Consider the following 27,336-nt stretch of genomic DNA (forward strand, 5'->3'; position numbering starts at 1 on the left):
CCCAAACCCCTCAGTCTCTGCATCCCCCTCCCCAGGACCCCCCCAAACCCCCGCTCCCTGCCCCCCAGGCCGCCCTCACCGTCCCCTGGGGTCCCTCCTGCCCCGCCCCTCGCCTAAGGGAGGGGGCGTGGCCTCAGGCCTCAGGCCCCGCCCCTTCCTCCACTGACCAATGGCAGCGCGGAGGGCTCTGTCTCCAGGCCCCGCCCCCTCCCCGCTGGCCAATCGGAGCGCGGAGGGCGTGTCCGAGGCCCCGCCCCCCGCCCCCCTCGGGCCAATGGCGGGGGGGCGCGCGGCCCCACGTGCGCTGCGGGGCGGGGGGCGCGGCGCATGGAGGCGGCGGGCGGCGCGGACACGGGACCCCCGGGACCCCCCGGACCCCCCGCGCCCGGCAGGGCTCGGCCCGGACAGACCCCAAACAAGGGCAGGGAGCTCTTCAGGAGCCAGCGCAAGGAGTCCGAGGTAGCGGAGGGGCCGGCGGGAGCCGCCGGTGGGGCTGGGGGGCCCTCCCCGGGGGGCTGGGGACCCCCCTTAGGGTTCAGGGTCCCTCCCTGTGGGTCTGGGGTCCCTCCTTAGGGGTCAGGGTCCCTCCTTGTGGGTCTGGGGACCCCCCTTAGGGTTCAGGGTCCCTCCCTGTGGGTCTGGGGTCCCTCCCTGTGGGGCTGGGGTCCCTCCCTGTGGGTCTGGGGTCCCTCCTTAGGGGTCAGGGTCCCTCCTCGTGGGTCTGGGGTCCCTCCCTGTGGGGTCAGGGTCCCTCCCCGTAGGTCTGGGGTCCCTCCTTAGGGGTCAGGGTCTCTCCCCGTGGGTCTGGGGTCCCCCCTTAGGGGTCAGGGTCCCTCCCCGTGGGTCTGGGGTCCCCCCTTAGGGGTCAGGGTCCCGGGTGCTGCGGCTCTTTCGAGGCTGCGATTGGAGGATGGAGAGTTGGGAGGGGGATCCCCGGTCCTGGGGGCGCCCCTACCCCGTCCCCCCGCCCCAGGGGTCTGTGGGGTCCTGCAGGGGGGGCCCGTTCTGCCGTGGGGCCCCCGGGAGGCTGAGCCCCCCGCCCCGGGCCGGAGGGATCCGGGGTGCCGGACGGGCCCGGGGCTCCCCCAGCCCCCCCGGGGCCGAGCGGGGTCCCCCCTCCCGGGGACGGAGCCCGAACCGCCGCCCCAGCCAAGAATTCGGGGTTTGCTTCGCTCTCCCGGCTCCGCTGCCGAAATTGGGTGAGAAAACAGCGTTTCTGAGCGAGCCAGGTCAGCGATATTAATACCAATATTCCAGCCCGGCTGCCGCGGGCGAAGCTGCGGCTCGGGAGGAGAAATTATGTTGAGTCGATCATCCGCTCGCGTGTCGCCTCCCCGGGCTCCGAGATGCGTTATTCCTCGTCGGAGAAGTTTCATGCTCCAGTTGCTCCTTGGTGGGAGGAGGGGGCCCTGCAGCCCTGATGGATCTGGGGTGGTTCTGGGGTCACTGAGGGCTCCGGGTCCTCCTGGGAGCTTTCATAGAATCACAGAGTCACCAGGTTGGAAGAGACCCACTGGACCATCGAGTCCAACCATCCCCATCGATCACTAACCCATGTCCCTCAGCACCTCGGCCACCCGGCCCTTAAACCCCTTCAGGGAAGGGGACTCAACCCCCTCCCTGGGCAGCCTCGGACAGGGACCAATCACCCTTTCCGGGAAAGATTTCCTCCTGCTGTCTATCCTGACCCTCCCCTGGTGGAGCTTGAGGCCATTCCCTCTCGTCCTGTCCCCTGGCCCTTGGGAGAAGAGCCCAGCTCCCTCCTCTCCACAACCTCCTCTCAGGGAGTTGGAGAGAGCAATGAGGTCTCCCCTCAGCCTCCTCTTCTCCAGCCTAAACACCCCCAGGGCCCTCAGGCTTCTTCTCCAGCCCCTTCCCCAGCTCCGTTGCTCTTCTCTGCACTCGCTCCAGAGCCTCAACATCCTTCTGGTGGGGAGGGGCCCAGCACTGACCCCAGGATTCGAGGAGCGGTCTCCCCAGGGCCGAGTCCAGAGGGAGAAGAACCTCCCTGGCCCTGCTGGCCACGCCGGCTCTGATCCAAGCCAAGATGCCCTTGGCCTCCTTGGCCCTCTGGGCCACTGCTGGCTCCAAACTACTTTCGCTCCAAACCAGCCCCGGGGTTTGGATTTTAAGTGCACGCAGGGATCTGAGATGCATCAAATGTTCGCTGGCACCTTGCGTCCTGCCTCTGCTTTCCCCAGCGCTGGAGAAGCACTGTTTTTACCCTCGCCTCCCACATTTGTGCAGGATTTTAAGCAGCTTCATGCAGGCATCAACATAGCTGACCCCCCGTCCCGCTGACCCCCCGTCCCGCTGACCCCCCGTCCCGCTGACCCCCGTCCCGCTGACCCCCGTCCCACTCTCCACAGGGCTCAGTGGATTGTCCCACCCTGGAGTTCGAGTACGGGGACGCCGACAGCCACGGTGCCGAGCTGGCAGGTAGCGTTGCTGTTTATAGGGGAGGGGAAAACCATCCCTGGGGCGAGCAGGATGGGGGTGGAATCATCCCAGTGGTAATGGAGCAAGAGGGAGTTATTAATAGAGAGCCTCTCGCTCCCTGGGGACGAGCAGAAGGGACACGTCGGGGCACGGGATGTCCCCGCGCTCCGTTATCCAGGTGGGAGGATGGGCAGCGCCTGAGCTGGGACGCGTCACCCGTTATCGTGGGTGTCACCGTGGGTCGAGTCCTTGTCCCGTATCTTCTGCCTGGCAGCGGCTCCGGCTGCGTCTGCTCCGTAACGCGCTGGGTCCAGGTGTGTTTCCACCGGCACAGGGGTTATTTTTAGCCACGTGTCTCAGCTGCACGAGCCGGCCTGGCTAAAGCACATGTTCTGTGCCAGGGATCCTTCCTGCTGCCTCGCGGGGTCGGGTCAGGCCTCCGTGGCACCACGAGTCCCACCGGGATTGCGTGGGAGCGGGCAGGGATCATAGAGGAGCAGGCACGGCGTTATCCCCCTCAATCCTGGCCCCAAAACATCTGAGCTGCGTGGGTGCAGGTCTTACCTGGGCGCTCCTGCCTTCCCTCCCTTTGCAAACTGGGTTAACTGGGACAGAAAATCCCCCCCAAGACCCCTGTGAAGCTGCAAAAGCTGCTCAGGCAGCATCATTGTGAGCAGGAGTGTGGGAAGAGCCCAGCCCGAACATGGGGATGAACGTGATGGGTTTGGTGGCACTGGGTGTCTCCAAGGTGACATTTGGAGCAGCAGAAGGGCTCAGGGATGAATTTAGGTCCCTACTTTGCGTCTCCTCGGGTCCGTGGGGACATTTCAGCGCCCCACAGGGAATCTGGCCATGAGGAGGAGGGTGAAACCCCTCCGGGTCCCTGCTGACTCTGTTCTCCATCAGAGCTGTACAGCTACACCGAAGAGCCTGAGCTCAGCACCAACAGGAGATGCTTCGAGGAGGACTTTCACGCTCAAGGTACCGACTCTGGGCTTGGCAGCCCCCGGGGTGGGAGCGGGACCCCTGGGAGGCACCCGGCTGGTGGTCGTGTCCCCGTTCCAGTGCCAGGCAGAAGGTGGCTGGAGCTGGACGGGGCTCGGCAAAAAGCCTACGTCATGCGCCTGCTGGATGGACTGGAGGTGGTCAACAGGGACAAGCGGCTCAAAGTAGCACGGGCCATCCTCTACCTGGCACAGGGTAAGGACCACACACCCCACGTCTGGATGTGGCCACGTACCCGCGGCCTGGCCTCATCACAGGAGTTCGGGAGAAGCCTTCTTGTGGGGTCACACCAGGCTGGAGCAGTGAAGCTCCATCCTGAGATGGTCCTGTGTGCTCCAGGTGTTCAAAGGCAGCTCCAACCTAACCAGTGCCTCCTGCTGGGCCTCTCCAGGTGTCTTTGGAGACTGTGATAATGAAGGTGATGTCCTGCACTGGTCTCGGCACAACAGCTTCCTCCTGTACCAGCTGGGAACCTTCACTGCCTTCCTGGAGCTCCTCAACATGGAAATCGAGTGAGAGGACCAACACCGCCCTCGGCCTCCTTACCCTCTTTGTCCTCTTCTTCATCTTATTCTTTCTTCTTGCCCTCCTCAGCTTCCTCTTCATCTTCTTTCTGCCCTCCTCCTTGTCCTCTTCTTCCGTTCTCCTCACCCTCCTCTTCATCTTCTTTCTCCCTCGCTTCTTGCTTTTCTCTTTTATCCTCCTTGCCTTTCTCTCTTTCTTTCTTACCCTTCTCCCTATCTTCCTCCATACTCCTTGCCCTCCTCACCTTCCTTGTCTTCTTTTTCCCCCTCCTCTTCACTGTCTCCTTCCATCATACTCACAGTCCTCACCCTCCTCTTCATCTTCTTTGCCCTCCTGCTCGCACTCTTTTTTCATCCACCTCACCTTCTTCTTCTTCTTTCTCCCTCTCTTCTTCCATCCTCGTTGCCCTCCTCACCCTTTTTCTCTTCATCTTCCTTCTCTGTCTGCTCCTCACTCTCTTTTCATTCTTCTTACCCTCATTTTCATCTTTCCTCTCTCCTTCTTCGCCCTCTTCTTCCATCCTCATTGCCCTCCTACCCCTCCTCCTCTTCATCTTTTTTCCCTCCTCCTCTTCATCCTCTTCTTCCATCCTCACTGTCCTCACCTTCCTCTTCATCTTCATTCTCCTCTTCTTCCTCGCTGTTTTCCATCCTCCTTGCCTTCCTCCTCTTCTTTCTTCCCCTCCTTCTTGTCCTGTTCTTCCATCATCCTCGCTGTCCTCACCCTCCTCTTCGCCTTCTTTCTCCCCCTCCTCCTCGCACTCTTTTTGCATCCTCCTTGCCTTCCTCCTCCTCATCTTTGTACCCATCCTCGTCGTCCTCTCCCTCGTCGTCGTCCTCTCCCTCGTCGTCGTCCTCTCCCTCGTCGTCGTCCTCTCCCTCGTCGTCGTCCTCTCCCTCGTCGTCGTCCTCTCCCTCGTCGTCGTCCTCTCCCTCGTCGTCCTCCTCTCCAGGGAGGAGCCCCAGCGCAGTGTTTCCACCGCTGGGGCCCAGGGCGAGGAGCAGCCTGTGGCCGGTGGCCAGCGCTGAGCTCCTTCCCTCCCGTGCAGCAACAGCCAGGCCTGCAGCAGTGCCCTGAGGAAGCCGGCCATCTCGCTGGCCGACAGCACCGAGCTCAGGTATCGCCGCTCCCTCCGTCACACCGGGTGGAGGCTCTGCGGCAGCCTTGGGGACGCGGCGGCCTCTGGCTGGCGGCGTCACCTCCCTGCCCTGCTGTCCTGGCAGGGTGCTGCTCAGTGTCATGTACCTGATGGTGGAGAACATCCGTGTGGAGCAGGAGGCGGATCCCCCCGAGTGGAAAACCTGTCGCGAGACGTTCAGGATGGAGCTGAGTGAGCCACAAAGCTCCTTGTGCCCTAATGAGGTCCCTTTGTTGTGCTGGACCAGCGGGGAGACCTCGGAGACAAGGGGTCTGCTCTGAACCTGCTCCTGGTCCCTCTCTCCACCAGGCTTCCCGGTGCACACTGAAGAGCCCTTCGCTCTTCTGCTCTTCACGATGGTGACCAAGTTCTGCAGCGGCCACGCTCCACACTTCCCCATGAAGAAGGTCCTGCTCCTGCTCTGGAAGGTGCTTCTGGTGGGTGCACCAGAAGAAAAAGGTCATTTTGGGCATAGTGCTGATGCAGCCAGGATGTTCTCCACTGTCCACTCCAACCATAACAAGGTTATTCAGGGTGGCACCAGAGGCTGACAAAAGGCAGGCTCTTCTAGGAAGAGGATGGGCCGAGCCCTGGAGAGGACGGGGTGGGGAAGAAGTTTGGAGAATGAAACAGTGGTGTGGCTTCTTCATCCTCATCTCTCCAGTCTGGTGGCCCTGGAAGCCCAGTCTGCTCCCCGCTCTCTTATCTCTCTTCATATAGTCATAGAATCATAGAATCACCAGGTTGGAAAGGACCCACGGGATCATGGAGTCCAACCATTCCCATCAATCACTAACCCATGTCCCTCAGCACCTCGTCCACCCATCCCTTAAACCCCTCCAGGAAAGGGGACTCAACCCCCTCCCTGGGCAGCCTCGGACAGGGACCAATGACCCTTTCTGGGAAAATTTTTTTCCTAACGTTCAGCCTAAACTTCCCCTGGTGGAGCTTGAGGCCATTCTCTCTTGTCCTGTCCCCTGTCACTTGGGAGAAGATGCCAGCACCCTCCTCTCCACAACCTCCTTTTTTCTTGGTCCCTAGCTCACGCTGGGTGGATTTGAAGCCCTGCAGGAGATGAAGGTGCGGAAGCGGGAGGAGCTGGGGCTGCCGCCCTTGCCGGAGGACAGCATCCAGGTGATGCGCAGCATGCGTGCCGCCTCGCCCCCCACCTACAGCATCGAGCTCATGGAGCAGCAGCAGCAGAAGCGGGGACACCGCAGCCGGCGGGTAAGAGTGGGCGCGTCCCCCTGGCGTGTACCCTGGGATGCTTTTCCAGTGGGGACCATCATCCATTCAAGAAGGCAGCCTTCTACCCGGAATGTCCATGCATTTTCCAGTGTCACGGAATCACAGAATCACCAGGTTGGAAAAGATCTCCAGGATCATTGAGTCCAACCATTCCCATCAATCACTAACCCATGTCCCTCAGCACCTCGTCCACCCGGCCCTTAAACCCCTCCAGGGAAGGGAACTCAACCCCCTCCCTGGGCAGCCTCGGACAGGGACCAATCACCCTTTCCACAAAACATTTCATCCTGCTGTCCAGCCTGACCCTCCCCTGGTGGAGCTTGAGGCCATTCCCTCTCGTCCTGTCCCCTGGCCCTTGGGAGAAGAGCCCAGCTCCCTCCTCTCCACAACCTCCTCTCAGGGAGTTGGAGAGAGCAATGAGGTCTCCCCTCAGCCTCCTCTTCTCCAGGCTAAACACCCCCAGGGCCCTCAGGCTTCTTCTCCAGCCCCTTCCCCAGCTCCTTTGCTCTTCTCTGGACTCGCTCCAGAGCCTCAACATCCTTCTGGTGGGGAGGGGCCCAGAACTGACCCCAGGATTCGAGGAGCGGTCTCCCCAGGGCCGAGTACATGTGAACATGGGTTCACAAAAGGCAGGTCTTGCCAGACTAACCTGATCGCCTTCTATGACAAAGTGACCCGGCTACTGGATGAGGGAAAGGCTGTGGATGTGGTCTTCCTGGACTTCAGCAAAGCCTTTGACACAGTTTCTCACAGCGTTCTGCTTGAGAAACTGTCAGCCTCTGGGCTGGACAGGCGCACACTCTCCTGGGTGGAAAACTGGTTGGATGGCCGGGCCCAGAGAGTGGTGGTAAATGGTGTGAAATCCAGCTGGAGGCCAGTGACAAGTGGGGTTCCCCAGGGCTCAGTGCTGGGTCCAGCCCTGTTCAATGTCTTCATCAATGACCTGGATGAAGGCATCGAATGCACCCTGAGCAAGTTTGCGGACGACACTAAGCTGGGTGGAAGTGTCGATCTGCTGGAGGGTCGGGAGGCTCTGCAAAGGGATCTGAACAGGCTGGACCGCTGGGCAGAGTCCAATGGCATGAGGTTTAACAAGGCCAAATGCCGGGTCCTGCACTTGGGGCACAACAACCCTATGCAGTGCTACAGACTGGGAGAAGTCTGTCTAGAAAGCTGCCTGGAGGAGAGGGACCTGGGGGTGTTGGTTGACAGCGACTGAACATGAGCCAGCAGTGTGCCCAGGTGGCCAAGAAGGCCAATGGCATCTTGGCTTGGATCAGAAACGGCGTGACCAGCAGGTCCAGGGAGGTTATCCTCCCTCTGTACTCGGCACTGGTGAGACCGCTCCTCGAATACTGTGTTCAGTTCTGGGCCCCTCACCACAAGAAGGATGTTGAGGCTCTGGAGAGAGTCCAGAGAAGAGCAACAAAGCTGGTGAAAGGGCTGGAGAACAGGCCTTATGAGGAACGGCTGAGAAAGCTGGGGTTGTTTAGCCTGGAGAGGAGGAGGCTGAGGGGTGACCTCATTGCTCTCTACAACTACCTGAAAGGACGTTGTAGAGAGGAGGGTGCTGGCCTCTTCTCCCAAGTGACAGGGGACAGGACAAGAGGGAATGGCCTCAAGCTCCGACAGGGGAGGTTTAGGCTAGACGTTAGGAAAAAATTCTTTACAGAAAGGGTCATTGGGCACTGGAACAGGCTGCCCAGGGAGGTGGTTGAGTCACCTTCCCTGGAGGCGTTTAAGGCACGGGTGGACGAGGTGCTGAGGGATATGGTTTAGTGTTTGGTAGGAACGGTTGGACTCGGTGATCCGGTGGGTCTCTTCCAACCTGGTTATTCTGTGATTCTGTGATTCTGAGTACAGGAGGAAACACAGAACAGTTTGGGTTGGATGGGTTTGAAGGGATCTCAAAGCCCCTCCAGTCCCACCCCTGCCATGGACAGGGACACCTCCCACTGGATCAGGGGCTCCAAGCCCCATCCAACCTGGCCTTGAATCCCTTCAGGGATGGGGCAGCCACGGCTTCTCTGGGCAACCTGGGCCAGGGCCTCCCCACCCTCCCAGGAGAACATTTCTCCCCAAGATCTCATTTCAATCTCCCTTCTTGTATCTCAAATCTGTTCCCCTCATCCTGTCCCTGCCCTCCCTGATCCAGAGCCCCTCCCCAGCTTTCCTGGAGCCCCTTTCAGCGCTGGAAGCTGCTCTAAGGTCTCCCCACAGCCTTCTCTTTTCCAGACTGGACAACCTCAACTCTCCCAGTCTGCCCTCAGAGCAGAGGGGCTCCAGCCCTCGCACCATCTCTGTGGCCTCTTACGGGCCTGTTCCAGCAGTTCCATTTCCTTCTTGTGTTGGGGATTCCAGAACTGGACACAGGGTCCAGGTTGAGTCTCCCCAGAGCAGAGGGGCAGAATCCCCTCCCTTGACCCTATTTTGACAAGGATCTAAAGCTCCTGGAGAGCATCCAGAGGAGGACATAGAATTGGGGAAAGGTTTAGAGGGAAACTATGTGAGGAGTGGCTGAAATCGCTGGGTCTGTTCATCCTGGAGAAGAGGAGGTTGAGGGGAGACCTCTTGGCGCTCTGCAGCTTCCTCACACGGGGAGGAGGAGGAGCAGGCACTGAGCTCTTCTCTCTGACCTGAGGGAGTGGCAGGAAGATTCCAGGGGAGGGTTAGGTTGGACATCAGGAGAAGGTTCTTCCCCCAGAAGGTGGTGGAGCCCTGGGACAGCTCCCAGGGCAGCAGTCACAGCCCCGAGCCTGACAATGTTCCAGAAGCCAAGGCCCTCAGCCCCACGGTGTGAACGTTGGGTTGTTCTGTGCAGGGACAGGAGCTGGACTCGATGGTCTTTATGAGTCCCTTCCACCTTGGGACATTCTATGAGTCTATGTTCTGCTGCCCATGCTGGTTTTGGTGCAATCCAGTGCATGGTTGACTTTCTGGGCTGCAGGCGCCCATTTCTAGCTCACGCTCAGCTTTTCATCCACGAGTTCCAGTTGTGGCACCTCAGCCCCACAACACACTTCATGCAGAGGAAGCGAGCAGACATCCTGGCCCTGTGGCAAGAGGCTGAAAAGCACCAAGTAGCAAAATGCTCACAGCAAGCTCCTCTTTTTCTTTTGTTTTCTTTTCTGGCTCTGCTCTTGGATTTGCTGTGTTATCATCCAAGGAGGGAAATGCTCCTTTTGGCAGCGGAGCAATGTTGGATAGTAGCTCCAAAAGGTAAGATAGAAAATGGGGTCACACCTCCTAGAGCAGCAAGGTTAGAGGTGCAGAGGGGTTTGTTCCTTGTCCAGGCTTTGGTGGCCACAGCTAGGAAGTTCTCACCTGAGGAACATCTGGGACCTTGATCCTTCCAGGAGAGAGAGGTTTGGTGCCAGCAGTGGGGAGGGAAATACAATCCATAGAGTGACCTTAACTTCTCCTTTCCCTTCGCTGCAGCCCCTGGTGAAGCAAGACAGTCTGGATATCTACAACGAGAGAGACCCCTTCAAGAATGACGAAGCTGGAGTTGACGAAGAGGAGAACGATGATGTGGACAGCGGGATCGAGGGGGAACTGGACCTGATGGAGCGGGAGGTGATCATCCCCACCATGCCTGCTCAGCGCCCACCTATTGAAAGGGTGTCATTCCCCAAAGGGCTCCCCTGGGCACCCAAAGTCAGGTAAGCCTCTCTGGTTTCATTGCTGTCCTCCCTGGTCCTCCCAGCTGCTTGTCCTGGACCTCACCACAGGCTGAACGTCAGTTTGGGGCAAGTTGGTTGTCCCTGCGCAGTTAAACCACAGTCACGTCACTTCTTTTTTGGTCTGGGTTGGTCCTTTCTGGACTAGGTTGCGCTGAGCCTCTCCCCAAGCTTCACAAACCAGGTGTGGCCAAGCTTGGCCAATGTGTGGTGATCCCACTTTGGAAATCCCAGGTCTTACTGGGAAGGAGGCTCCTGCTGGAGCGCCATGGGAGCAGGACCAGCTTTCCCATCCAGCACCAGTGGAGCTGAGTAGGGCAAAGTCCCAGATCAATTGTCCTGAGCGCTGGGTAACGACATCGCCCCTTGCTTCCCAAGTGGGACTCGTGTTACCTGTGAAGCCTTCTTTGGTGGCCTTGCTCTAAGGTGAGAACATCTGAGGATAAAAGAGTTGGTGCCCTCCCATCCTCAGACCAGTTCTGCTGCGAGCGATGTGGAAGCGATGTGGAGCGATGTGGTCAGGAAGAGTTGAAATCCTCTCCCCCACTCTAATCCATGTGGATGTTTTGCTGCTCACTTGAAGCCTGGGTTTAATTCAGTGTCTTTGAAACAAAGGAGTGAATCATAGAATCCTGGAATGGTTTGGGTGGGAAGGGACCTCCAAGCCCACCCAGTCCCACCCCGGCCCTGGGCAGGGACACCTCCCACTGGATCAGGGGCTCCAAGCCCCATCCAGCCTGGCCTTGAACCCGTCCAGGGATGGGGCAGCCACGGCTTCTCTGGGCAACCTGGGCCAGGGCCTCCCCATCCTCATCGTGAAGAATTTCTTCCTAATATCCAATCTAAATCTTCTCCCTTCCAATTTAAAGCTGTTTCCCCTCATCCTGTCACTCTAGGCTCTTGGAAAAAGCCCCTCCCCAGCTTTCCTGGAGCCCCTTTCCATTCTGGAAGGTTCTCTAAGGTCTCCCCTCAGCCTTCTCTTCTCCAGGCTGAACAACCCCAACTCTCCCAGCCTGTCCTCAGAGCAGAGGGGCTCCAGTCCTCACATCATCTCCATGGCCTCCTCTGGGCTTGTTCCAACAGTTCCTTGTCCTTATATTAGGGATTCCAGAGCTGGACACAGGATCCAGTGTAGGTCTCACCAGAGCAAAGCAGAGGGGCAGAATCCCCTCCCTCCCTGCTTGTCCCACGGCTTTGGATGCAGCCCAGGACATGGTGGAGCAGGGTTATATGTGTCTCTACAGAGCTTTCCTCACTGGGGAGAGCTTTCCTCACAGCGAGAACCGGTTTCCCACGTTGGTGTCCGTACCCGTGGTGCCATTGAACCCCACATAACTCAAGGCCCTTGGCTTCGGAATCAAACGGCTGTCGTTTATTCTGGGCTCGTGCCTGGAAATCCAGCTGGGTTTCCTTCTGCCTGTGGGAGCCTTGGCTCATGGTTAACGTCCTCACTGTGGTGCCGAGACCCTGACCTGTTCTTGTAAAGGATGCCCGTGGTAAATGAGCTGTCAGCTTGCTCTCTCAGAGCAGCACATGCTCCACCACACCACAGAGACAACATTTGTTCGCTCAGAGTGAGCAGATGCATGTGCTGGGTGCACAGAAGGTGGATGAGAAGGTTCACATGCTCCCACGGAGCTGCACGGCAAACAGCAACGGAAAAGCCCTCCAAGCTCATCCAGTCCAACCGTTAGCCCAGTCCTGCCATGCCGACCAAACCCTGACCTGAAGTGCAGCCTCTGCCAGGGCTTCACCACTGTCAGTAAAGAAAAGTTTCCCAATGTCCAGTCTGAACCTCCCCTGGCACAACTTGAGGCCATTTCACCTCATCCCATCCCCTGTCACCTGGGGGAAGAGCCCAGCACCCACCTTGCTCCAACCTCCTGTCAGGCAGTTGCAGACAACGATGAGCTCTCCCCTCAGCCTCCTCTTCTCCAGGATAAACAGCCCCAGGGCCCTCAGACGCCTCTCAGAACCCTTGTTCCCCAGCCCCTTCCTCAGCTCCGTTCCCTTCTCCAGACACGCTCCAGCCCCTCAAGGTCCTTCTTGGAGCGAGGGTCCCAGAACTGAGCCCAGGAGTCGAGGGGCGGCCTCCCCAGCACCGAGTCCAGGGGCACAATCCCTGCCCTGCTCCTGCTGGCCACGCTGGTTCTGGAACAGGCCAGGATGCCACTGGCCTTCTTGGCCACCTGGGCCACTGCTGGATCATGGTCAACCAACACCCCCAGGTCCTTCTCCTCCAGGCAGCTTTCCAGACGCTCTTTCCCAGTCCTGGAGCTGCTTGGGGTTGTTGTGACCAAAGCGCTTTCCCCACCCTTCTCCTTGTGTTTGTTTCTCTCTGCTCCATCAGACAAAAGGACATCGAGCATTTCTTGGAAGCAAGCCGGAACAAGTTCATCGGATTCACGCTGGGACAGTGAGTGTTTTGTGTGTGTGGGTCCAGCAAGTCCATCCCGTAGCTCCCATTAGCGCACCCGAACTGGTCAGAGGTGTCTGTGGAGCTGAGGTTCTCTGAGCTCTGCTGGTCTGAGAGGTGCTCGGGATGATGTGGTGCAGTGCGGGATTTTGCCAGGGCTGCTTGTTCTTATAAAAACATTTTCTTGGAGGTGGTGGTCTCCTAGGACCTCTTTCAATTAAAGATCCAACCTAGCCCAGAATAAGCGACTCCTGGCCCAAGCCAGAGATCGTCTGGACACTGGAGGGAGTGGGGAGCAGAGTGTCCACAGAAAATTGCTCACTTTGATAATAAACCAGGCTGCAGGTGCAGGGTCCTCCTGGCAGGGACCCAGCAGGGTGTTTGTGCTGGGCTCTTGCTGGCTCCATGCAAAGACCTGATTTCACCCCAATTTGCCCCCGTGTCGCTCCTCTCTCGTTCAGGCTTTGCTAGGGAGGAGGTGGGAGGGCGGGCAGCTCGAACCAACATCTCTCTTGGTTCCTGACCCACCTGGGATGCATTCCGTACACTCAGTAGGTGACAGGCTCTCACTTTTACCTTGTATGATGTGGAAGTATCCGAGCAGAGATCTCCCTCCCAGCCCCATGGTCACCTGCTTTCCTCCCTGACAGAGACACCGAGACCCTCATAGGGCTGCCACGGCCGATCCATGAAAGCGTGAAGACGCTGAAGCAGGTAAGGTGGTGGCTTCATGCACTGTGCTTGTGTGAAACACCTCAGGAAGGTTTGCTGAGTAGCAGTCAGCTTGTCTGACCTCATAGAATCATGGAATGGTTTGGGTTGGAAGGGACTTCAAAGCCCATCCAGTTCCACCTCCTGCTGATTCAGGGGGCTAAACAGCCCCCCCTGACCTGGCCTGCAAGACCCAGTGCTTGACCTTGTGGAATCCCGTCCTGTTGGCCTCATTCCATCAATCCAGCCCATCCCAGTCCCTCTGCAGAGCCTTCCTGGCTCCATCCATGGATCCAGCCTGGCCAGGTCCCTCTGCAGATCCTCCTGCCCTCCATCCATGATCCAGATCCCTCTGCAGAGCCTTCCTGCCGTCCATCCATGGATCCAGATCCCTCTGCAGAGCCTTCCTGCCCTCCATCCACAGATCCAGCCTGGCCAGGTCCCTCTGCAGAGCATTCCTGCCCTCCAGCAGATCAACACTCCCTCTCATTTTGGTGTCATCTGCAAACTTACTGAGGGATCTCATCCAGATCAGTGATAAGGATTGCATGATGCGTGGGGCACTTCAGGGACGGAGGAGTGTCCCACACAAGGATGAGTTCCCCACGTATCTGCGGTGGCCCAGACACCTAACTCAGATATTACTGGAATCAGCAAGCGTTGTTGTTGCTGACTGTGTTTCATCCTCCAGCTCTGGTTGCTCTGTCTCTCTGTGTTTTGCCAGCACAAGTACGTTTCCATCTCAGATGTCCAGATCAAGAACGAGGAAGAGCTGGAGAAGTGCCCCATGTCTCTGGTAAGAAGTGGACACTCCCCATCACTAGGGAGATGTGGGGAGGGTTTCCAGGGTGTCATAGAAATTCATACATTCTCCGTGACCCTTAGGACACACCTTGGATGCTCTTCTTTCTACACCACCATGTCTTAATGAAATGAGACAGTGGGGAAAGGCCTGGAGCATCCTGCAGTCAGCAGACAGCTGTGCCCGTCACTGGGTCCTCAGGCTGGGTTATATGGAGATGATGGACATATCGCAGACCCCTGGCATGGTTTGGGTTGGAAGGGACCTCAAAGCCCATCCAATTCCAGTCCCTGCTATGGGCAGGGACACCTCCCGCTGGATCAGGGGCTCCAAGCCCCATCCAACCAGGAATGGGGCAGCCAGGACTTCTCTGGGCAAGTGTGTGGACTGGAAATGCTTAATTTTGTCTTGTTTCTAATGTTTCTCTGTGTCAGGGGGAAGAGGAAGTCCAAGAAACACCATGTGAGGTCTTGTACCGAGCAATGTTGTACAATCTTCCCCAGTACATGGTAAGTCCGCATTCCTCAATTTGAAGAAGAGCCTTTGAGGGGGGCTGGCACCGACCTGTGAGCTGCAGAGCTCGACATGGGGCTTGAATGGTGAATGGTTCGTGGCTTGAATGGTGAGATTTTGGTGGGAATCTGGAGCAGAGTTGAGGAGAAAGTACAGTCCAAGAGGAGGGATTCAGAGGATCAAGGGGTGCGGATACCCAGGGGCACCAAACGGAGACGAGTCAGTGGTTGGAAGACTGAAGTGTGTGGAGGACTGGGAACAAGGAACAACGTCCTCCGCATCGGTGGGAGCTCAAAACTGGCTCCTGCCCTCCAGACATTGAGAGGAGCCAGTTGGGGCAGCCCCATGTTGTCTCTTAATCTGTAGTAATTAGCAACCAGTCACACACTGATGCGGGCACCTTCACTTCTGCCATCAGGAAGGAACCTGTGGGCTTCATGGTTCCCCTGAACGTTTATCCTTCTTGCTGGGATGAACCTTCCATTACGATTTCTCATTGATGTCCAAGCGAGGTGGCTTGCTGGGACAGGAAGCAAGTGAAGCCACGGGGACACTATATAGCTCAGCAGGGGAGGAGGGAACACCCCCAGGTCTCTGTCACCCTGGCTGTGCTCTCAACAGCTTCCAAACCGTGGAGAGCCTGTATGTACATCAAGACCTTCTTTGCAGCCTTCCCGTGGCCTCAGGAGTTTTGCAGAGGAATGCAATGAGTGTCCTAGAACTCAGCTGCATTAAGGCGCTCACTGGGTCACATGCGCTGCGTCCACAGGGAGACACAAACACAGATTTAGCTGCATTGAGCTCCTGGGGGACCTTGCATGGGTTTATCCGTGCTCCTGGAGCTCCCGTGCTCACGATGCCTTAAGCGAAGGCCACAGCAGAGCTGCCACGCTCCTCTCTGTCCAGGGTGAGAAAGGAGAGGCCAAGCCTTGGCACACGCACTCCAACACGATGGGTGGCTGGTGAAACCCTGGTTGCTTGGCTTGGAGTTGTCTAGTTCCAGCAGGTGAAGGAGAAGGAAGGAATTTCTGTTCCCAGGAGCATCGCTCCATGCCTGTTCTCCCCGCAGATTGCTTTGCTGAAGATCCTCCTGGCTGCAGCCCCCACCTCCAAAGCCAAGACAGACTCCATCAACATCCTGGCAGACGTGTTGCCTGAAGAGATGCCGTAAGTCCCTGCCAAGGTGGCAACCGGCCATCCCAGCCTTGCCACGGCCCGAGCGGGAGCCGGGCTTTGCCAGCAGAATCATAGAATCACCTGGCTGGAAAAGACTTTTGAGATCATCGAGTCCCCTACTGAACCATCCCCGAGAACCTCACCTGCTTGGTTTTTAAACCCCTCCAGGGATGGGGACTCCACCACTTCTCTGGGCAGCTTCTTCCAGTGCCTGATGGGTTTGAGGGGCTCCAGATTTGGCTTCGTCTCTTTGGATAGGTGTGAGCTGCTGTTGCCACCAGGGCAGAGGGGTGAAAGCCAAGGAAGTGGTGCTGGTTTTTCAGGGCTATCGGCAGCTGCTGTGCTCTGCTGGCATGGTGACACGTGTCATGAAACCCAGCGGACTCACACAGATCATAAAGACACGTCCGTACGAATTCAGGCTGGGAGAGGTGGGGTTGTTGAGCCTGGAGAAGAGAAGGCTGCGGGGAGACCTTAGAACGGCTTCCAGTGCAGAAAGGGGCTCCAGGAAAGCTGGGGAGGGGCTCTTGATCAGGGGGGGCAGGGACAGGATGAGAGGAATGGTTTTGATCTGCAAGAGGGGAAATTGAGATGAGATCTTAGGGAGAAATGTTTTGCTGTGAGGGTGGGGAGGCCCTGGCCCTGGTTGCCCGGAGAAGCGGTGGCTGCCCCATCCCTGGAGGGGTTCAAGGCCAGGTTGGATGGGGCTTGGAGCCCCTGATCCAGTGGGAGGTGTCCCTGCCCATGGCAGGGGTGGGACTGGATGGGCTTGGAGGTCTCTTCCAACCCAAACCATTCCAGGACTCCATGATTCCACAACATGTGGCAGGTCTCCTTCATACCGCTCCCCCCAGGATTGCTGGCAGAGCACAATCAGCTTTTCTTTCCCCTTTTTTAATGCATTTTGTTGCCATCAGGCAGGAGTAGATGGAAATGGGGGGCCCAGGAAGGAGCAAGGATCCCTCTGTCTGTAGAGCCTGTCCAGATGGACATGAACTCAACAGTCCCTATGTCCTCCTTGCTCCCGTCCCACGGTGCTGTTGCCTTCCTCCCACCAGCATCACCGTTCTCCAGAGCATGAAGCTGGGGATCGACGTGAACAGGCACAAGGAGATCATCGTGAAGAGCATCTCAGCTTCGCTGCTGCTGCTCCTCAAGCACTTCAAGCTGAACCACATCTACCAGGTGAGCGCAGAGAAGGGGTTGGCTGCCACCACACTGGTCCTGAGGCTGGTCTGTCCTGACAGACCCTCCCCTAAGAGGCCTCAGGAAGGGGCTCCATGCAGGTCACTTTTCCGCAGCAGTGAAGCCCAGGTCCAGGGCAGGATCTGCACAGGGGCCCTCAGGCAGGGACAGCCTGTACCTCTGACCATGGTTTGATGGATGTTCCCGCTCACACAGAAGTTTTCAGTCTTCTGGAGCAATGAACACTGTGGTTGATCAGGTTAAAGTCCAGGAGACATCACGAGCAAGGCAAGGATGGTCAGACAAGACTCTCTTTGCTCTGTCTCTTCTCCAGTGGCCAGAAATAGTGCAGGGTAGGACCTCTTGAGGTCAGCTAATTCAGCCCGTGTCCCTGTGGTGTGATCGGGTTCTTGGGGCTCCAGCTTCAGCAGAGCCTGGAGGCCTGGGTCGTAGGTGCAGTCTGGTTTCTGGACTCGCAGGAGGGCTCTCCTTGCTTCAAAAACCTGTGGGGACTGGTGTGGGCTGTGGCCTGGGCCCCATTCTCCACCCATTCTGCAATCAATTAGCATTCTGTGATTGTTTTCTTCATTTAAAGGCTTCAGCATGGTACAAATCCATTTGTTGTGAAGCCCCCGGTATTTATCTGAAGATAGATATAAATATTTTTGTGTTGTGTTGACGGTTGGACGTGACCTTAGAGGTCTTTTCCAACGTGATTGATGCTGTGATTCTACAAACCCATATACTGGATTGGATAAAATGAATAAAAACCCAACCCCATGCCCCCCTCATATTTTCACAACCCTGGTTTTGCTCCACATCCCTTCACTGATTTTTCTTGCTTCATCCCTGAAACACCTCCCCTCACTTCTTCCTCCGTGACAGCAGGACCCTCGCAGCCTGGTGCCACACGTGGAGAAAGCTGCAGGGTTTCCTCTCCTGATTCTGCTTTTGTGTCTGAGTTTGGGTGACCCATCATCATTTTTTCTAGTGCTGGTCACTAGGAAAAAGCCACTAGTGCGAAAACCCATGGCAGGGGTGGGACTGGATGGGCTTGGAGGTCCCTTCCAGCCCAAACCATTCCAGGACTCTATGACTGCAGGTTAGGGGGAAGCTTGGGAGTGGGGTGGGGTGGGATGGGATAGGCTGGGATAGGGAAGGAGAGGAGAGGATGGGCTAGGATATCGCTGCTGTTTGTTTGTCCCTTTGGAGCCCAGAAGAGTTTCATTGGGTTACGCAGCCGCACATACCCAGACTATTTAACACTTAGAAAGAAGATGATTTAAAAGCAGGTGTGGAGATAGGAGTCCTTTTCTCAGATTCCTAACAGGGACTAGGATCAGTGTGTGGCAGCTGTGGGAATTAGAATCATAGAATCATAGAATCACCAGATTGGAAAAGACCCACAGGATCATTGAGTCCAACCATTCCCATCAATCACTAACCCATGTCTCTCAGCACCTCGTCCACCCGTCCCTCAAACCCCTCCAGGGAAGGGGACTCAACCCCCTCCCTGGGCAGCCTCTGCCAGTGCCCAGTGACCCCTTCCATGCAAAATTTTTTCCTAATGTTCAGCCTAAACCTCCCCTGATGGAGCTTGAGGCCATTCCCTCTCATCCTGAAATTAGGGTAGGTTCTCTTGTAAGAGCAACGTCTCCTCCTTCCCTCTTCCCCAAAAACTCTTTGCCACAGGTTTTTATCCTCCAAAGCTACGCTGCGTTCCTTAAGTGCAGCTGTTCCTAAACTGCCACCTCGAAGGTTGTGTCCCTGCTCTCTAGCAGTTTCCCAGCGGGCGGGAGTTGCTGTAGGTGATGCCAGCCTGACACACGATGGGAAGATGCTCAGAGCAAACCGTCAAGGCTGCTTTGCTCCTGGCTGAAGATGAGCCTCCACTCCCAGTCATTCCAGCTGACGTTGACCCGTTTCCCTTCTCTTCCTCAGTTCGAGTACGTGTCCCAGCATTTGGTGTTTGCCAACTGCATCCCGCTGATCCTCAAGTTCTTCAATCAAAACATCTTGTCTTACATCACGGCCAAAAACAGGTACAGCTGCCTCTGGGGAGGAGAGAGATGTTGGGGCAGAGAGGTTTTGTGCGTGAGGAACCCAACGCTTGAATATGTGGTGGAACTAAGTGACTCCTGGTCCTAGCACGGCTTTGGGGCTCTCCCTGCAGGAACACCCTGGAGGGGAGCAGATCCCTTCTGTTTACGAGGAAGACTGGAGTGGGGGGTTCCAATCTCACTAGGCCACTCAAGCACGCGTAGACCTGTCCCCTTGGTTGGCAGTGGAATTCTTTTCATCTTTCCATGAACTCTTGGAAGGTGATCTGGTGCCACCAGGCATCTGTGGGCCATGCTTCAAACACGTTAGGTGGGGGAGGGTCTTTTTAGGGCTTTTCCACTTTTTATTGCTGTAATGCAGCTGTCTTGACTTTTCTGCGTAGCTGCCACTGCCCTTCACTTCTGATTTGAGGGCACGGGCCCCATTCTGAGTCCGCAGAGGGGCAGGCTGGGCTGCCGCGACTCAGCGTCGAAACTAGAAAAGCACAACAGCTTCACAGCTCAGCAGGATGGGGAAGGAGTTCCCCGTTCAGCAGAGAGCTCCGCAGGGGATGTTGCTGTTGGAATGATGGAAAGATCCTTTCTGTTGATGTTTGTTGCTCATTCTGCTGCTCATGAGCCGTGGGTGCAGGCTGGTCCTTTTCCTGCCCCTGCGGGTGTGCGCGTGTGAGAAGGAACACGTGGAGACATCGTGGAATGGTTTGGGCTGTAAGGGAACTCGAAACCCATCCAGTCCCACCCCTGCCATGGGCAGGGACACCTCCCTCTGGATCAGGGGCTCCAAGCCCCATCCAACCTGCCTTGGAACCCCTCCAGGGATGGGGCAGCCACCCCTGCTCTGGGCAACCTGGGCCAGGGCCTTCCAACCCTCACTGTGAAGAATTTCTTCCCAATGTCCAATCTAACTCTTCTCCTTTCCAATTTAAAGCCATTCCCCCTTGTCCTGTCACTCCAGGTCCTTGGAGAAAGCCGCTCCCCAGCTTTCCTGGAGCCCCTTTCCATACTGGAAGCTGCTCTAAGGTCTCCCTGCAGCCTTCTCTTCTCCAGGCTGGACAATCCCAACTCTCCCAGCCTGTCCTCAGAGCAGAGGGGCTCCAGCCCTCACATCATCTCTGTGGCCTCCTCTGGACCTGCTCCAACGCTTCCATCTCCTTCTTACATTTGGGATTCCAGAAGTGGAGCAGAGGGGCAGAATCCCCTCCCTCCCTGCTGGTCCCACAGCTTTGGATGCAGCCCAGGACACGGGAGGTTTCTGGGCTGGGAGCGCACGTTGCCGGCTCCTGTCGAGCTTCTCCTTCTCCTGCATCCAAAGTCCTTCTCCCCTGGGCTGCTCCCAATAGAAAGCAACGTATTAATTCTCTTATTGATAAACATTTCCACTTCGGATCCTGTCCTTGAGAGGCACATAAGGGATGAGGAAACAGCCCAGGAGCACTGGGCTCCCTCTGCCATCTGCTGGAGGTTCCACGGGCAGGATGCTCTGCAGAAGGTGGGGTTGCAGCAGGGAGCTCTGATCCAGGGAGTGCCCTGCAGAAAGGATTGAGGGATTTGGTCGTGTTCCAATTTATGGTCCCGAGTCCAGTGATGACAAAATGGGAAATATCAAGTGGTGCCCAGGGAGGATCAGTGGGAAATGAGCTGAGGGGCTCCTGGTCCCGAGCTGGGCTCCCTCTGAGCGATCCTGCCTGTATCCACAGGGCAGATCCAGCTTTAGGGTTAGGATGGACCAAGTCCAGAGAAGGCCACGGAGATGATGTGAGGACTGGAGCCCCTCTGCTCTGGGGACAGGCTGGGAGAGCTGGGGCTGTTCAGCCTGGAGAAGAGAAGGCTGTGGGGAAACATTAGAGCAGCTTCCAGTATGGAAAGGGGCTCCAGGAAAGCTGGGACAGTTTCTTGATCAGGGAGTGCAGGGACAGGACAAGGGGGGAAATTAAGATTAGATTTAAATTGGGAGGGGGAAGGTTCAGATTGAACATTGGGAAGAAATTCTTCAGAATGAGGATGGGGAGGCCCTGGCCCAGGTTGCCCAGAAAAGCCGTGGCTGCCTCATTCCTGGCGCCACTCAAGGCCAGGTTGGATGGGGCTTCGAGCACCTGATCCCGTGGGAGGGACCGGAACCTTTGAGGTCCCTTCCAACCCAAACCATTTTGTGATTCAAACTCCATGCTGCAGAAGGCAGCACTGCTGCTGCTGCTGCTTCTCAACTCCTCCCCAGCACAGGGAAGACATTGCAGATCACTGGGTGTAATCACAGAGCTTGGCTTAAAAACTTTCTTTCTGGTTTACCTGGTTCTTACGAGTCCCCTGTTCCCTGTCCTCTGCAGCATCTCCGTCCTGGATTACCCACACTGCACAGTCTGTGATTTGCCCGAGCTCACCGCAGAAAGCCTGGTAAGACACACCGAAAGGGTCCCTGTAACCACTTTTTTGCTTTGTGCAAAAGAAAAATTTGTGTTATCTTTCTCCTGTTTCTTTTTCTGTACACTCAGCCTTTCCAAAATTAGATTTATTTCCCACTCCAGACTTGAAAATTCCTCGCACCGCTGTTGGGACTCCCTGTCAGCTGTGGGGAGGTGAGGAGGAGGCACTGCTGGCATCAGGCACCTCAGGGCCCCTCACGTTGCTGAGTGCTCCGATGGCTCCTGCTTATCCTCACGCTCACACTGAGCTTTATGTCTGTAGGAGCAGGCAGAACTTGTTTAGGGCCAATATTCCCAGTTACACTTTCCCAGCGGGATCTGCTCCCCAGTTTGGGGGTTGTTGTGTTGAAGACGTGCCTTGTCGCCTCCCTCCAGCGGACACGACGTCAGCCTCGCAGGTGACCAGTTTAGCTAGAAAATACACAGAAACCAACTTGAATTCCACCACGTGTGTTCATACTAGGGGCAATTCCTGTGATTGAAAGGATTTTGTAGGAATCGAGCACGCCTGGGTGCTTCGGAGGTGCACTTTGTGCACACATTTGTGTTTCTTCAGCCAGCATCTTATGTGTTGCTGTAGATTTTAGCATCCCAGCCGTAACACATTTCTTAGTGGATATAACAGACAATTACGCTTTCCATGGGCCTGAACGCAGGAGAGCCCTCGAGTTACCCCTGTGGAAAACGTGGATGGGTTCAGCAGTGCTGCCTGCAGAGGAGGGACCTGTTGGCTGCGGGTGTAAATCAGGAGCGGCTGCGGTCCTGGCAGGAAAGCAGCTGCCGCGTGCGCAGGAGCCTCCAGCACAGACATCACCTCTCCTGGCAGAAAAATACATTTGTTCAGTGGGGCTTTTACCAGATCCCAGAAGAAATCAGTCAGCTGCATCTCCGTTTTGGCCTCTAGAAGTTACAGATACACCAGTAGTTCTGTCAGCTTAAAGGAATGACAGGTTTGGTGCTGGGTTTTAGGAGTGAAGGCAATGCTAGTGAGATTTTTTTGAGTAAGTCTGGTTTCAAAGCTGGATTGGACGCCCGACAAAGAGGCTCCGAGGGTGTCCCCGGTGTCCTCCTGCTGATGCCCTAAGCCTGGATCATGCAGCGAGCTGCAGGGCTGGCCAGGAGCGCTGGCTCCAGTTCTGTTCCATATCCATGATCTGCAGGGAGGGATTGAGTGCTCCCTTAGTGAGTTCATGGGTGACACGGAGCTGGGCAGAAGGGTCGATCTGCTGGATGGCAGGAGGATCTGCACAGGGACCTGGCCAGGCTGGATCCATGGATGGAGGGGAGGAAGGCTCTGCAGAGGGATCTGGATCCATGGCTGGAGGGCAGGAGGATCTGCAGAGGGCTCTGGATCCATGGATGGAGGGCAGGAGGATCTGCAGAGGGATCTGGATCCATGGCTGGAGGGCAGGAGGCTCTGCAGAGGGACCTGGATCCATGGCTGGAGGGCAGGAGGATCCGCAGAGGGATCTGGATCCATGGCTGGAGGGCAGGAGGATCTGCAGAGGGATCTGGATCCATGGCTGGAGGGCAGGAGGATCTGCAGAGGGACCTGGATCCATGGCTGGAGGGCAGGAGGATCTGCAGAGGGATCTGGATCCATGGCTGGAGGGCAGGAGGATCTGCAGAGAGACCTGGCCAGGCTGGATCCATGGATGGAGGGGAGGAAGGTTCTGCAGAGGGATCTGGATCCATGGATGGAGGGTAGGAGGATGTGCAGAGGGACTTGGCCAGGCTGGATCCATGGGCTGAGACCAACAGGATAAAGTGCTGGAGAGCATCCAGAGGTGAATAAAGCTGGGAAAGGGGCTGGAGAACAAGGGTTCTGAGAGGCGGCTGAGGGCCCTGGGGCTGTTTATCCTGGAGAAGAGGAGGCTGAGGGGAGAGCTCATCGCTGTCTGCAACTACCTGAAAGGAGGTTGGAGCGAGGTGGGTGCTGGGCTCTTCTCCCAAGTGACAGGTGACGGAACGAGAGGCAACAGCCTTGAGTTGTGCCAGGGCAGGTTCAGACTGGACATCAGGAAGAACCTCTTCATGGGAAGTGTTCTCAGGCCGTGGCAGAGGCTGAGAGGGGTTTAAAAGCCAGGCAGATGAGGTGCTCAGGGACGGTTCAGTAGTGGACACAGATGGTTGGACTCGATGATCTCCAAGGTCTTTTCCAACCAATTGATTCTGTGAGTTGTTCCACCCTCCAGCTGGCTTTGAGGGATTTATGGATCAAGCAGAAGTTGTTTCTTTGTTTTCCAGGAAGCGGGAGACAACAACCAGTTCTGCTGGAGGAATCTATTCTCCTGCATCAACCTGCTGAGGATCCTCAACAAGCTGACCAAGTGGAAGCACTCAAGGACCATGGTAAGGTGATGTCCCACCTCCCTGCCTGGCTTCAGCTCAACCTTCCTGCTGGGAGCTGCTTCTGGCAGTGCTAGGCCTCTGCTCCTTCATAAGTCGCCCAATTTTCTGTCACAGATTGAGCCTTAAATGCAAAAATACCTTTTCTTCTATGAAAAATACTTATTTCTGTGACCCCCGGCTCCCTGTGGCCACTGCTGGCTGTGCTGAACACTCCTGCTCTGCCTGCTTGGGGTCGGTATCGCACGTGCCCCGGGTGTTACAGCCCAAAGCTGCACAGAGAGCACTTGTGCTGGAATCAGAGAAAGGAATCATCACAGAATTGTTAAGGTTGGAAAAGCCCTCTCAGCTCATCCAGGACAACATCAGCCCAACCCACTGTGCTGACTGAACCCTGTCCCCAAGTGCCACAGCCACACGGTGTTTGAATCCCTCCAGGGACGGGGGCTCCAGCACTGCCCTTGGGCAGCCTCAGCCAGGGCTTCACCAGTCTTTCTGTAAGGAAGTTTTTCCCAATATCCAATCTAAGCCTCCTCAGGTGCAACTTGAAGCCATTTCCTCTCATCCCATCCCCTGTCCCTTGGGAGAAGAGCCCAGCACCCACCTCTCCACAACCTCCTGTCAGGCAGTTGCAGACAGCGATGAGCTCTCCCCTCAGCCTCCTCTTCTTCAGGATAAACAGCCCTACGGCCCTCAGCTGCCTCTCAGAACCCTTGTTCTCCAGCCCCTTCCCCAGCTCCGGTCCCTTCTCCGGATGCGCTCCAGCCCCTCAAGGTCCTTCTTGGAGCGAGGGGCCCAGAACTGAGCCCAGGAGTCGAGGGGCGGCCTCCCCAGCACCGAGTCCAGGGGCACAATCCCTGCCCTGCTCCTGCTGGCCACGCTGTTTCTGATTCAAGAGTTCATTGGTTTGTGCTGATTCCTTGGCAGATGCTGGTGGTCTTCAAGTCGGCCCCGATCCTGAAGCGAGCCCTGAAGGTGAAGCAGGCCATGATGCAGCTGTACGTCCTCAAGCTGCTGAAAATCCAGACCAAGTACCTGGGGCGCCAGTGGAGGAAGAGCAACATGAAAACCATGTCTGCCATCTACCAGAAGGTGCGGCACCGCATGAACGACGACTGGGCTTACGGCAACGGTGAGTGCTGCCAGGGGTGCTTCTGAGTTCAAGTCAGCACGCAGGAGGTTGGATGTGATCCATTATCATAGAATCATAGAATCATAGAATAACCAGGTTGGAAGAGACCCACCGGATCGAGTCCAACCTTTCCTATCAAACACTAAACCACGTCCCTTAGCACCTCGTCCACCCATGCCTTAAACCCCTCCAGGGAAGGGGACTCAACCCCCTCCCTGGGCAGCCTCTGCCAGTGCCCAAGGACCCTTTCTGTGAAGAATTTTCTCCTAATGTCCAGCCTAAACCTCCCCTGGCGGAGCTTGAGGCCATTCCCTCTCGTCCTGTCCCCTGTCACTTAGGATCCCGTAAACTCGTTTGGGTCAGTATGGGGATATTTTCAGAAGCCTTAAGGCTCCTTTCAGCACCATCAGGAGGAAACAAATCACGGAGTAAATGAATCACAGAATTATTTGGGCTGAAAAAGACCTTTAAAATCATGGAGTCTAACCATAAGCCCAGCACTGCCAACCCCACCATGGAACCCTGTCCCTAAGCTCCGCATCCACAAGGCTTTTGAACGCCTCCAGGGATGAGGACTCCACTGCTGCTCTAAGCAGGCTCTGCCTGTGCCTGACAACCCTTTCCCTGGAGGAATCTTTCCCAGTATAATCTAAATGTTTTTTCCTGGAGCACTTATTTTTATCTTTGTGTATCTGGATTGATATCAGCTCAGGTCTTTCTCTCCCTTAAGCACAGCTGAGCTTTGCCGATGAATTTACCAAACCTTTATGGAGTAAATAAGTATTTCAGACAGTTAAAGCCTGTAAAAACCCAAGCACTGCATTTTTTTAACACATTATATGTTTACATAATATATGTATTATACTTCATTGTGGCCATCAGGGAGAGAGGTCCCTTCCAACACAAACCATTCCGGGACTCTATGAGATGGAAATCCCATGGTTGTCACAGCCAGTCGTTAGCATTTCAGCATCATTCATAGTTAAATTTGTCCATGTTTTAGAGAACTTTGCTTTCAGCAGCCCATAATAGCATTCCAGGTTTTAGCAACATGCATTTCACCTTGATCTCCTCTTCAGACATCAGTAAAACAGGAGCTCAGGAATTGCAGTGTCCTTAAAGCACACAGCGAAGCAGAAATGATGGCATTTCTTTTGTAAGCATTTCTATTTACAAGTGATTTTAATGCATTTCACTCAAATAACTTAAATTACAATGCACACAGAATGGGAATTGATTAGGAATGATTATTAGGAATAACTGACTGGCTAATATCTCTTCAATTTGGACATGCGGTTGCTGTAAAACCTTCATCCTTCCTGCTGCCCAGACCTCACCAGAGCTGTTTTTCCCCAATGCTTTGGTTTTGTTTCCTGATGCAGATATCGATGCGAGACCGTGGGATTTCCAGGCTGAAGAATGCACCCTGAGAGCCAACATCGAAGCCTTCAACAGCCGGCGCTACGACAAACCTCAGGACTCGGAGTTTGCGCCGGTGGACAACTGCCTGCAGAGCGTGCTGGGGCAGCGGCTGGAGCTCCCCGAGGATTTCCACTGCTCCTACGAGCTCTGGCTGGAGCGGGAGGTGTTTTCCCAGCCCATTCGCTGGGAGGAGCTGCTGCAGTGCCAGTGAGAGCGATGCCTCCTCTGCCTCTGTCCCACTCTGGGTGCTGTGGAATGAGGAAAGGATTATCTTGGACCTGGGGGTTCGTAAGCACAGCTGGAAAAGCATCAGAGTCTTCCCAAAGAGACCAGACCTCATTATGTCTCCCCAGACACCCCCGAGTGTGTTTTTCTGGTGGTCACCCCTTCCCCATAACTCCTTGGAGCCCACGCGGTGCCAACAGACCCGCACGGAGACCACCGAGCAGGCTCCAGCGTCACCAGCGGCAGCATGAGGAGTGAGCTTGTCTGGTCCATCCTGCAGATCGACACCAGCGTCAGAGAGCTCAGAGCTGTCTCCCGGCTGGGTTCACAACTGACAAGGATCATAATCCTTTTCCTTTCCGCCGCGCCGCTTTCCTCTACCGCTCCCTTCACTTACCCCTGGCATGAGAGTAGGATGGTTGAATCGCTCTGTGGTGTTCGGAGCTGTGGAGGAGGCGAGTGCTACGTTTCTCTCCACCTAATTGCTTTTGAAGGATAATTACTGCAATGGTTGATGTCCAGATAGCTCCCTTCCCTGCTCCTTAGCCCTTCTAAGCCTGGAGGAGACAGAAAGCAGCACTTTAAATAACTTAATATTTACACGGATGTTTCCTTATCTGGAGGAATATTTATGCCAAGCATTAAAGCAGGGAGAGGAGGTGCTCCAGGTGACAACTTACTTAGGTTGTACTGTTATTGATTTATTGAGTGATAAACCCACAAGTATTTGTCATGACAGGATTTGTGCTCATTGCTGTGGAATTAAACTGAGAATGTTTCCTTATTGTGGTTTGTAAAAGGCATTTTTCAGAGAAATAGCATTAGCGAACCCACTCACAGTTTTAAATCTCCTTTTGTTCGAAATAAACCAGAGCAACTTTTAAACTGCA

At 56.0% G+C, this 27,336-nt stretch overlaps 1 protein-coding gene across 1 annotated transcript; it reads left to right on the forward strand.

Moving 5' to 3' along the window:
• The first annotated feature begins 320 nt into the window (after positions 1-320).
• Positions 321-27,336, forward strand: STRIP2 (striatin interacting protein 2). Its single transcript, XM_069882303.1, has 21 exons — positions 321-459; positions 2,370-2,439; positions 3,346-3,420; positions 3,505-3,639; positions 3,836-3,956; positions 5,018-5,086; positions 5,193-5,299; positions 5,417-5,544; positions 6,149-6,334; positions 9,794-10,017; positions 12,386-12,451; positions 13,102-13,165; positions 13,887-13,958; positions 14,399-14,473; positions 15,547-15,644; positions 16,712-16,838; positions 18,780-18,880; positions 21,223-21,289; positions 23,566-23,670; positions 24,595-24,799; positions 26,182-27,336. The coding sequence occupies exons 1-21, from the start codon at positions 328-330 to the stop codon at positions 26,430-26,432; spliced, it is 2,478 nt and encodes an 825-aa protein (XP_069738404.1). The 5' UTR covers positions 321-327; the 3' UTR covers positions 26,433-27,336.

Source organism: Phaenicophaeus curvirostris, unplaced genomic scaffold, assembly GCF_032191515.1.
Source record: "Phaenicophaeus curvirostris isolate KB17595 unplaced genomic scaffold, BPBGC_Pcur_1.0 scaffold_115, whole genome shotgun sequence".
Classification (NCBI taxonomy): Eukaryota; Metazoa; Chordata; class Aves; order Cuculiformes; family Cuculidae; genus Phaenicophaeus; species Phaenicophaeus curvirostris.